Raw genomic sequence first — 10,677 nt, 5'->3', positions numbered from 1 at the left:
TGGCAGCACACAGCATGATGCTGGCTGTTGGTTGGGGTGTTTATACCATCTTGCTCAAAGATGTACCAAAAAGAGCGAGACAGCGAAATCCCGAGCGGCCAAACCCAATCCGGAAACCGAACCAAGCCTACGAAGATCGGTGCTCGTTTGGTGTTTCAACTACGCCGGATTGGTACGAATGCGCATTGAGTTAGCAACCATTTCAACACCGAGATTCGGGTCATCGACGATCGAAACGAGGAGCGACATATTTATTAGGCCCTGCCAGACGGAGCGTAAATTTACGCGTAAATTTACAAATTAAAGCCAAAACGTTTATTTTTAACCCTTACACGCTGTCAAATCATTGGCATTGACAGCGTGTAACGGTTAAAATTAAACGTTTTGGCATTATTTTTTTCGTTTACGCTAGAGTTTACGCTCCGTCTGGCAGTGCCTTAAGGCTGCAGCTGGACGCGCAAAATACAAAAAAAAAAACAAAAAAATCAGCTGCCGGCATTTCAAAACGATTTTTTCAGTATTTTCAGTATTTTCCGTGTTTGTTTTATCGATGCTAAACGTTGTGTAAATCGTCTGCCTGTAATGTAACCGTGGCCAAAAGGACAATGGACGATTCAAATGGTTCGACCGAGAGCAACGATACCGAAGCGGATATCTTCGAGGACACCACTTCCGCGGAGGGGACTGCACAGGAGGAAGAGGAAAATACCGAGGGAGAATGGACGGAAGATGCCGTGGCATTCGCCATACAGCAAGTCATGTCCTACGAATCAAACTCACAGGACACCAACTCATCGGAAGCGCTAACGCCGTCAGATCCCTCGAGCTCCCCAAACGATGACCGCCGAGACCAAAGCGATCCTGAAGAAACGTTTGAAGACGGCACCGTCGAAGTGGCCGCTGTGGAGGAAGTACAAACCGAACAATCAACGGCAGGCAGCCAATCTTCTACGACCGGCGATGGTGCTGGTGCTATGGCATTGGATCTGGCACATATTCAACAAAGTGCATTTCAACCTGACACGGCCTCCAGCTCAGCCGCTCCTACTAACGCTGCGGGAAACGTTCCGGATGGCGTCGAGGAAAGTAACGAAGAGTCCCGACTTACGGCCGATAACGAGCAGCCCTACGGCGGTACAGCGACTGAACCGACAACGCACGTCTTTAGGATTACCTGGGTTGATGGAACCACAGAGCCCACCGTTTCCACTGTGGACAATCAACATTCGTACTCATTATCACAACAGAGTAAGAGAACCGGGGGGCAGCCCGGATTTTGCTCTCAGACTCATGACCGTTTCTTCTCTTTCACCTCAGATAAGCGCAGACGAACGGCTACACCACCTCCAGCGCTGGAATCGCAGGTCGTGCTCCAGATACAGGATGAGGAAGATGCGACGGTGTGTTCCATTTGCCTGGACGATTGGACGATGTCGGGTGACCATCGAGTAGTGTCGCTAAAGTGTGGCCATCTATTTGGCATGTCTTGCATCAAACGTTGGCTACGGAGTAATCCGGCCTCCCAACGGAACTGTGCCACATGCAAGCGAAATGCAACGATGAATGACATACGGCCTATCTATGCTAAAGCTATTCGCGCGATCGACAATACTCGAGAACAGGAACTGGAACGAAGTCTGAATGTATTACGCCGAAGCGAGACTGATCTGCAGGTGAAGGTGCGGCTGCTAGAGGCCGAGGTTGAGCAGCTACGACAACTCGGCAAACAGCAGCGTGATATGTTGCTCCAGTTCCGGGGTACGGATCCACCGATCGAGAAACCCTGGCCACACGGTATGCAACGCACGAACCCGAACTATATGCTCTTCCTGGATAAGAACATCGAGATTAGTCGAGAACCGGGCTGCCGTGCCATGGCTTACGCGGCCAAGCATCAGCTGTTGTTGATCTCTCAAAAGTCCGGCCAGGGGCTGTTTCCCGGTTATGCGGTACGGTTTCTGTCGTTGGTCGATCAAGCAGGATCCAAGATAGGATCGACGATGTGGGTTTCACCAAAATCGATCCGTGACATTGCGGTCGATGCGTCCGATGATCTGTTCGCTTGTGCTACCATGGAAGCGACGGTGAAAATCTTCTCGGTGCAGCTGCGCAGCGGACAGGCTACCATCACACCGGCCGCCGATGCGTGCATCTGGTCCTGTGCGTTCGATAAGGATCGTTCCGGTATTCTCTACCTCGGTGGGCACCGTGGTACGGTGTATGTGTACAATATCCGCCAGCCGACCGAGTGCCTGGAAGAGCTGAAATCCGGTTCAACGCAGAACGACCTCACGGCTGTGATCAAAATATGTTCCCTAGAGACGACGCCCATCCTGCCACACGGAGGCATACTCGTGTGTAAGCTGAAATCGGTCTGGTTGTATGCGTACACGGCCGATCAGCACCTCGAACCGTACCTGATCAACGTCGAGGGTCCATTCAGCTCGATGAGCTACAGTGCGACCAACGGGATCGTGATGCTTACGATACGCTCAACCACCGATCGACCGTCCGTGATTCTACTAGCCACCCTGGAGAAGAGCGGCGAGCGCTACTCGCTGAACATTCAGCATCGCTACGAAGGCTCACGAGTGCAGACGGCGATGCTACGTAACGCACAGATACCAGTCAGTGCCACGGATTCGCTCGTGGCTTCCTATCTCGAAGACGTACGCAAGCTTGCCATCTGGGGTACCCACAGTGGATCGCGACGACTGCAGCAGCTACCACTGGTGGAAACCATCGTGGACATCTGTCCCATTATCGGTGAACCGGGTAACCTCTCGCTGGCCGCCCTCAGTGACACGCGCTGCCGGATCTACCGTATTACCTACACGTAACATTCACATTGGATGGAACACCAACAATGGCACCATTCCGTGACGACGTTCCGTTGTCGTTTCCGGCAGGGCTAGATGATTAAGTTTTTTATTCGCCAAAAAAAATAAACCCTTTACATTGACAGTTTTCTAAAATACCGTTTTCTATCGTTCGGATACCAGGCCGATGACAAGACCATAAGACCGAAATTTCAATCCAAACAAAAGTGTATATTTTCACATCCTTTCTGTTCCGATTTCAGTAGTAGTAGTATTAGTGTAGTAGTAATAGTACAGCCTAAGACTTTACAGATTGCCCTTTTCCTATTTGCCCTATCTGTTTCTGCCTCAAGCTTTGCCATACCGCTGCTTCTTAAGCGAGCATCCACTCCAATCGGATGCTGCCTTTTCACCCCCATAGAACTAAATTGTATGCCGAAGGGGAGAGGGGAAGGTTCTTTGTTTCGGTCGGATGCGATAAATGCGTAGTAAATTAGCCGGATCGCTTGATTTGACTATTTGACGATCGCTAGTTTTGAAAGTGAGTGCCTGAGGATTGCGTAAACGAACGGGGACGAGGTCACACCGGGAAAATTCAAACTATGAAGCGAATGAAGCGGCATAAAAGCAAACTCGGCTGCGTGTGGATCGGAACCGGAAGAAATCATTCGAGTCGTAAGGGACAGAGGCAGTGTGGGTATAGTTAGAGTATACTAGTAGTAGTAGAAGAGGGTAGTAAAAAGCTTACATTACAAACTAGAGCGAATGGAGTATAAATTACAACAAATACACGTTCTCCATTCGGTTCCGTTTTGTTTCTTTCTTGTTCGTTTTATGCTAAAGCTACCTTTCTTCTTGCCTTACTACGTTACCACCGGTGTTCACTTATTATCTTTATGTTACCAGCTTCCCTTCTCTTTGCTATTCGCGCTTTAAACGATAGAATCACAATCGCGTGCTTCTTTTGTTTTAACTCGATACATACGGCTACCTTGTCTTATACACACACACAGACACACGCACACATTTTGTTTGCATATATTACGGCTTTCTTATTTCGTTACTCATCCACTTTATTTACCGTTTTGTTCTTCCTTTCACTTCTTTTACTTTGTTTCGGTTGCGCTCTGCCCGTCTCGACGCGTGTTCTTTATGTTACTGCATTTACTTAATAATTACTTAAAACTCGTCCCTCCCTTAATCGTTAATCTCGCTAAAGGGCGACCACATAAATTAATGCGTAGTAGAAAAGTGAGTCTAAAGTGTTCGAGTGAGATAGGTAGAGAGAGAGAGAAAGAGTGAAGAATAGGAAGAGCAAATGTTAAAGTCGTTTTACGTCGGTTGTCCTATTGTTTCGCAGGTGTGGTATATACGATTATTATTGAGCACGATCTGCATCTTTCCATCGTACTGAGGAGTATCATAAAGCAATTCACGTTCACGATCGGGATCAAGGTATGAGCTGCATAGAGATTCAAGGATGGGTCCGTTATGAAGTTGAGCCTCAAATTGAGTTGCGAGTGATAAAGATTCCGACAGATTTACAGAACTATAGAATGTTTTCATGAAACGACTGACAACATTGGTGATCGGTATGAATGTTTGTATAAATACTTTTCGGCATCCTGAGCATTGTAAAATGGATAGAATCTGCTTTATCGATTGCTACCATCAAAACGCCAAAAGCACTGCCTATATCTACTCAGATCATCATCGCACCGCTGTAGTAGAAGTAGCTTTGGAGTAGTTAAATATTGAGCCCTTACGAATACTGTTATAAATACGTCTTCCTGCCTTCCTAAGCAACGGCTCGAGGAAGTATGTTATAAAAAACGGGATATCCCCTGTGGTCTATAAAACAAGACCCTCTGTCATAGCGGATCAAAGCATTAAATCTAATGAAAGGTCGTGAGTGTGGCTTCAACAGGCAAAACTGGAAGGCCGATAGCCTCTCTTCAAAAAGGACCTAACATAGCTAAAGCGCACAAGAGGGTGGTCTCCACCGAAACCCCCAAAAAGCCAACAGTTAATGGGAAACGAATGAGAACTGCGCCATAAGGGATGAGGCTGGATAGCCTGCTACACCTCACAAAAGCGGAGGTAACGCTTAGACCATCCTAGCTAGACCATCTTCACCAAATTTCATTTCGCAGTTCGTTTGGCCCAAGGAGATTCCTTCATCTGCGAAATCGCTTGTATATGTACTACATATAAAGTGTGTTTGTATAAAGGTTGTATATATGCGTATTGTAGGATAAAACTGGTCAGATGAGTAGCCATTCCTTACTTCCTTGCCTCTCTCTCTCACTCTCTCCGCCTCTTATCCTAGCTGTCTGTCTAGTAGTGACTGCCTGCTGTCGGTCCAACGTCCCGTCGTTGTTGCTAGTTGTTGTCCGGCTATGATGAGTCCCTCCTACTCCTTTCTTTTTTGGTTGGTCCCCTGGACGTACCCCACCTTCGTCCCCTCCTTAATCTAACCGTGCATACCGGGGCACGATGTCGTTCTTGATCCAGAACAGGCAGTTATCGGTGTTGTAGGTCGGCAGCGCGTCCTGACCGATGTCTAGTAGCTTTTTCCGCAGCTCATGCTTGATCTCACCATGTGACACGTAGTGGTAGAACAGCTGCTGGATAGCAGCCACATAGCGTCGCTGTTCAGGCGTCTTCGGTTCGTACCGGCCCAGGATGGCCTGGATGTCGGAGTCGACATCGGCGATACCGAGCTCACCGCCCGTCTGCGACACGACGTAGAACTGTGAGCTCGGTAGCTTCTGCGTGACCGTCAACAGTGGGCAGATCGTGCGGATGTCCGAAATCATTGCCACCAGACCCTGATAGGTGGCGTTGTACCGTCGCAATGCTTCCTCCGTCAGTCCAAGCTGTCCGATGACGCTCTCGTTCACATGTGCCGTCACCAGCTCCGGGGTCCACTCGCTGTACTTGAGCAGCAGCTTCGTGTTGTGTGCCTCATGTATCGTCGAACCGATCACGTACCGTACATTGGACGATACATCCGTACTCCACACATCGGCAGGATGCTGTTGCAGAATGTCACCATCAAGTACGAGCCACTCGTGACCGGCAGCACCATCGCTACCATTACCATTCTGCTGCTGCTGCTCACTAACCGTTGGCAGATCGGGGAAGGTACGGCGCCAAACATCCGGCACGGCATCCAGAATCTCCTCGTCCTCCTTCTCCAGCAGACAATCCGCGGTCGTGCAGCGTATCTTGTTCACGTAGAGCGCATTCTCCTTCTCCGAGTCAGCCAGCGGTTTACCGGGGAATATCGAGGCACCCGAAGACACCCAGGCACGGGCAAACAGTTTCGAGGTTTTATTGGACGAGGCAAGCGCCGTCACGAGTGTACCACCGGCCCGATGACCGAACAGTGTAACCGATTTGGGATCCCCTCCAAAGTGTGGAATGTTCAGCTGAATCCACTTGAGTGCCGCAATCAGATCCGTTAAACCGTAATTGCCGGAGGTTGGTGGATGGACCCGTTTGGTCAGCTGCTCGACCGCCAGAAATCCGAACACGTTCAGCCGGAAGTTGGGACGCACAAAGATGACATCACGGGACCGTGCGTACCGTGTCGAGGGACGCAGCTTACCGGGAGAATCTCCAGTGAAGGACTCGGCACCGATCAGTACAACGACGGGCAGGGGGTTGTCGTACCGGACGTGCGGTGTAATGACCTCGAGCGTAAGACAGTCTTCGGCACCGTCCACCTTACCGTCGGCATAGAACTGCCAGCAAACCGGGGTCGAATTGTGCGCCTTCAGTGTACCATTCCAGCAGTGTTCGATGCTTTCGATCGGTTGTGCCGGTTTCCAACGGTTCTCTCCCGTCGGTGGCACCGCATACGGGATTCCGCGGAAAGCGAACGAACCATCCTCCAGTATACCTTCGACCCGGCCACACGTCGTCACCGTTTCGATGTACTTTCCATCGCGAACCGGTGCTGTAATCGGTTCTCCTTTGCCAATAAATGTAAATGCCACGATCAATGCCACGAGCACCACGAAGATCGCGATCCCCGCAATAATGGCAATATCATCTGCAACAGAACAAAAAAAGAGAGAGAATGTACATTAGACTTCCGAGTGACACTTCCAAGTATCCTTGCCTCGAGGACCTCAACTTACCAACTGAGCACCGGTACGCCTGAACTCGCTGCAACAAGCTGCGCTCCTGGGCATCCTCTTCCGCTTCGGCGGCCTTATCCTTCGCTTCCTTGTCGTCCGGTTTCACCAGCGTCTCGCCATCGGTACCGTTGGCCCCCGTCGTCTTGGCACCATCCACGGCATCCTTCGTTTCCGTATCCTTCAGCGAATCGTCCAGGGTTTCCATCGAAGCCAATCCGGCCCGGTTCTTCGGTGTCTTGCCCAGCTCAATATCATCATCCGGTTCACCACTCGCCACCGGTTTAAACCGTTTCGGAATGATACTGGCCAGTGGAACTCGGAGTGCATCCAGTAGACCCTTCTTCGGTACCGGCGCTTCCTCGGTACCACCTTCTGCAGTGGCTGGTTCCGGTTTCTTCGCTTCTGCATCGGTATCACCCTCAACGCTTGGCTTGTCCGTTGCTTCCGCCGTCACCTCATCCTTCTCCTCTTCCTCCGGACCATCGGTTCCCTTTGGACCGGCCTCCACATCATCCGCACCGGTCGCCGCCGTTGTCGGTTTCTTGGCGAATGGATTGCGTAGCTTGAGATTGGCGAAGAATCCACCGGCACGTTTCGGTTTCTCGTCCGTTGCTCCCTTCGTCTCACCACCATCGGCAGCCCCCTTCTCCGTACCCTGGTCTGCTCCATTTTCGCCACCCTTCTCCAGCAGCTCGTTATCGGCACCGTCCGCTTCCTTCGTCTTGTTCTTGTTGAAGAATCCGGGCAACTTGAACGCACCGGCTGGTACCTTCTTCGGTTTTACCTCACGCTCCTCCGCCTGTACCTTGTTCGGTTTGTCCGGTTTCGATTGCTCGGTCTCGGAACCGGTGGTGGTTGCTTTCGGTTGCTCTCCACCATTCTGACCATCGCCACCATCCTTGTCCTTCGCTTCCGGCAGATTGACGATCTCCTCGCCGTTCTTGCCAGCCACATTCTCGGTGCTCTTGTTCTTCTTGCCACCACCACCATCGCCATCGCCGAGTAGCTTCTCCGTTTCCTTGGCCTCTACCTCGGGGCCATCGTTGGACGTCGCCGTTTGCGGTGTTGTTTCCGGCTTCTCGCTCGATCCACCGTTTGTTGTTGCCGCCGTTGGCGTTGTCTCCTTCTCGTCGGTTTCACCCATCCTGCTGCTGCTGCTGCTGTTGCTGGTCGCTAATCACGGCTTGTCCTAGAGAGAGGATAGCGAAAAGACAAGTAATTCAATTAGAACGCTGCTTACTTTAGGCACTCGCGGGCAGTCCAAGTGAAGTGCCGCTTCAGGGGGTAGGGATTATGCTTTTTATGGTTTACGCGTTAGCCCGGGAGGGATACGGTGGTTCTGATAGAGCTTATCTAGTGGCTGAACTAGCACAATCCATTCGTGACATCCGCCAGCCAGCGTAGCGTCGCACAAAGCTGTCAACCAGGTGTGTGGAGCAGCCAATTATTTGAGGCCGTGCACCCCGATTGGAAAGGTGTATTCGCATCAGAGCAGATTCAGTAGGAAGGGTAGAGGATTAGTTGCAGTTACCACCATTCCTCGAGATCACGTCCATATATGCTGTGGCCACACACTTCAGCTTCTCCACGCTGTTTGCAACTGATCATCGTGTATCCACCGTAACCGGCGATGATGCTGCGCCGTTCGACGCGTTCCGTCGTCGAATCTTCCGGATCGAGTTCGGCTTCTTGATGAGCTTGATCATAAAGTAGGTAACCAGCCGTGCAGCACACACAGCACCTCCATGCCCCGTGTACTCGTAATTATTCGCTCCACATTCGCTGTGGCCCGCGTATTGTGACCTAGATAGGGCCCCTCTCGAGGCACACACACACACACAGGAACTTGCATTCTTACTGCAACCAGCAGCAGCATTCCCTGGCGTCGTAGTGGTTTTTCTTATCGGTTCGCAAACACCTTTTTTGTGCCCAAGAGCCGCGACAAGACTGTGGTGCCCCCGAACACCGCCGGACAACACCATTTACGGGCGGATCTCTCAATTTGTGGCTCATCACCTAGCTCTAGACCCCCAGTAGATTGCTATGAGGGATCGATGCGAACCCCTGCGAGATCGTTGAAAAAAGCTCGTTTATAGCCCAATCATCCACTTCGACTTCGAGGAAAGGATGGTGGAGATGGTTATGCAAACCTTGCACAAAACCCCGTTTTCCGCGGCAGGGGGCACCATCAGGAGAAAGTGCAGCCTCCTGCACGGGGCCATCATGAACGTGGTGAGAATAAACGCGGTCATTCGGTTAATATGGCAAGGTAATTAAGGCGCCAAGGCGCGCATCATCATCCGCGATCATTGAGTTTGGGGGTACCATGTGGAAAGCATGGACCACAGCAGAGGCCAATAAAGCCTACTTCGATCACGCGCGCAGACAAAATGTTCCGCAAACTTTCCGGTTGGAAGTTAAACTGCAAGTTCCGGGGGGATAAGTATTTTAGATAATTGTGCCCAGGAACCGTTCGACGGTGTTGTTCCAGGGTAAGCAAGCTATAAGTTCTTCAACAGTTTCCAGACTATTTGTGGCGATATTTTGGGGGTTGAAGAACGCAACCTACAGCACGTATCATCAATCTGGAAGAATGGTCTCGCAATTGGACACATACGCGACGTACCACAAAATGTGGAGAGGGTCGCGTTTGATCATGCCGGTACCGCGATAGCAATCAGATTACTGCTTCTGCTAGGGACAGGCCCGAGTACCCTCTTTCACCACGAGAAGGAATGCAACCACCACTCTTGACCAGGCGATTGAGTGCGTTAGTAATCCGACCGCGGAGAACGTGCTATTATGTTTTAATTAAAGCAAACAGCACCAGCACCAGCACCATTAAGTGTCACAGACGATCCAGTCCAACATGCTGACCACATCGATGGGTCTCTGGTGTCTGGTGGTTCCAACCAAACCAAACACATGCTATCACTGGCAACAATAGATACTCAATTAGTTCCCCGAGACCCCCGAGACACATGCTGCTGGATTGATATTGGCCCTGCTTCCACCATTCCAGGGGCAGTTCAATTAGATTACAATCGACCGTTCTCACGGGATGCACACGAAGGGAATGCCGTTGGCAGCATGATGACAGCAGCATAGACATACACGATGGTATGCGACACGAGTTGACCTTCTGGTGTTCAGAGTGTGAATTGTCGTTTAGTTTCCAGGAAATGTGTGGCATCGGCGGGGATGAGTCACTCAGCGTACCAGCGACAACAAGCATTGTCAACATCAACTACCGAAGCTAGTAGAAACAATGAAAACATAAAGTCCGGGATCCGGATGGATGTGAAATGAGGTCTTTCGACAACACAAAAGCCGTCAGTTAATCACGGAGCGAAATCAACTCAGTTCTTGCAGAGGTCAGCAGCGTGAAGTAGCATTAGTTAGTGTTTTGCTGCTGCTCTGTTTGTTCTTCACTCCACTGCCCTTTGCATAGTCACTACTAGTTCGGCGAATCTAGACGTACACTTACCCTATTTAAACCCAACTCAAATGTGTTGTTTCTCAAAACTGAGCGATATACCTTTTTTTGATCGTTTCACAAGAACGTCATAAAGTCAGTCAAGGGGCCCAGAAGCATTAGAGCAGAGCCACACGGAAGAAAGGTACATCTCGGGGGGAAGGCGGCATTTACTTGCAATGTTCCGCGGCCAGACTGTCCGGAAGGTAGTAAAGTACGAGATGGCGACGTCTCA

At 50.6% G+C, this 10,677-nt stretch overlaps 2 protein-coding genes across 2 annotated transcripts; one reads left to right on the top strand and one right to left on the bottom strand.

The window, feature by feature from the left end:
• The first annotated feature begins 476 nt into the window (after positions 1–476).
• LOC125958334 (E3 ubiquitin-protein ligase RFWD3) lies at positions 477–2,998 on the top strand. The gene is made up of 2 exons (XM_049691614.1): positions 477–1,248; positions 1,318–2,998. Exons 1-2 carry the CDS (start codon positions 606–608, stop codon positions 2,838–2,840), a joined length of 2,166 nt encoding a protein of 721 aa, XP_049547571.1. The 5' UTR covers positions 477–605; the 3' UTR covers positions 2,841–2,998.
• Positions 2,999–3,039: 41 nt separating this feature from the next.
• LOC125955506 (neurotactin) lies at positions 3,040–10,202 on the bottom strand. The gene is made up of 3 exons (XM_049686640.1): positions 10,082–10,202; positions 6,968–8,140; positions 3,040–6,879 (listed from the first exon to the last, which is right to left on the bottom strand). The coding sequence occupies exons 1-3, from the start codon at positions 10,200–10,202 to the stop codon at positions 5,288–5,290; spliced, it is 2,886 nt and encodes a 961-aa protein (XP_049542597.1). The 3' UTR covers positions 3,040–5,287.
• Between the last annotated feature and the right edge of the window lie 475 nt (positions 10,203–10,677).

Source organism: Anopheles darlingi, chromosome 3, assembly GCF_943734745.1.
Source record: "Anopheles darlingi chromosome 3, idAnoDarlMG_H_01, whole genome shotgun sequence".
NCBI classification, from domain to species: domain Eukaryota; kingdom Metazoa; phylum Arthropoda; class Insecta; order Diptera; family Culicidae; genus Anopheles; species Anopheles darlingi.
Note: the sequence above shows the minus strand (reverse complement) of the source record. Positions and strands in the feature narration are given on the sequence as shown.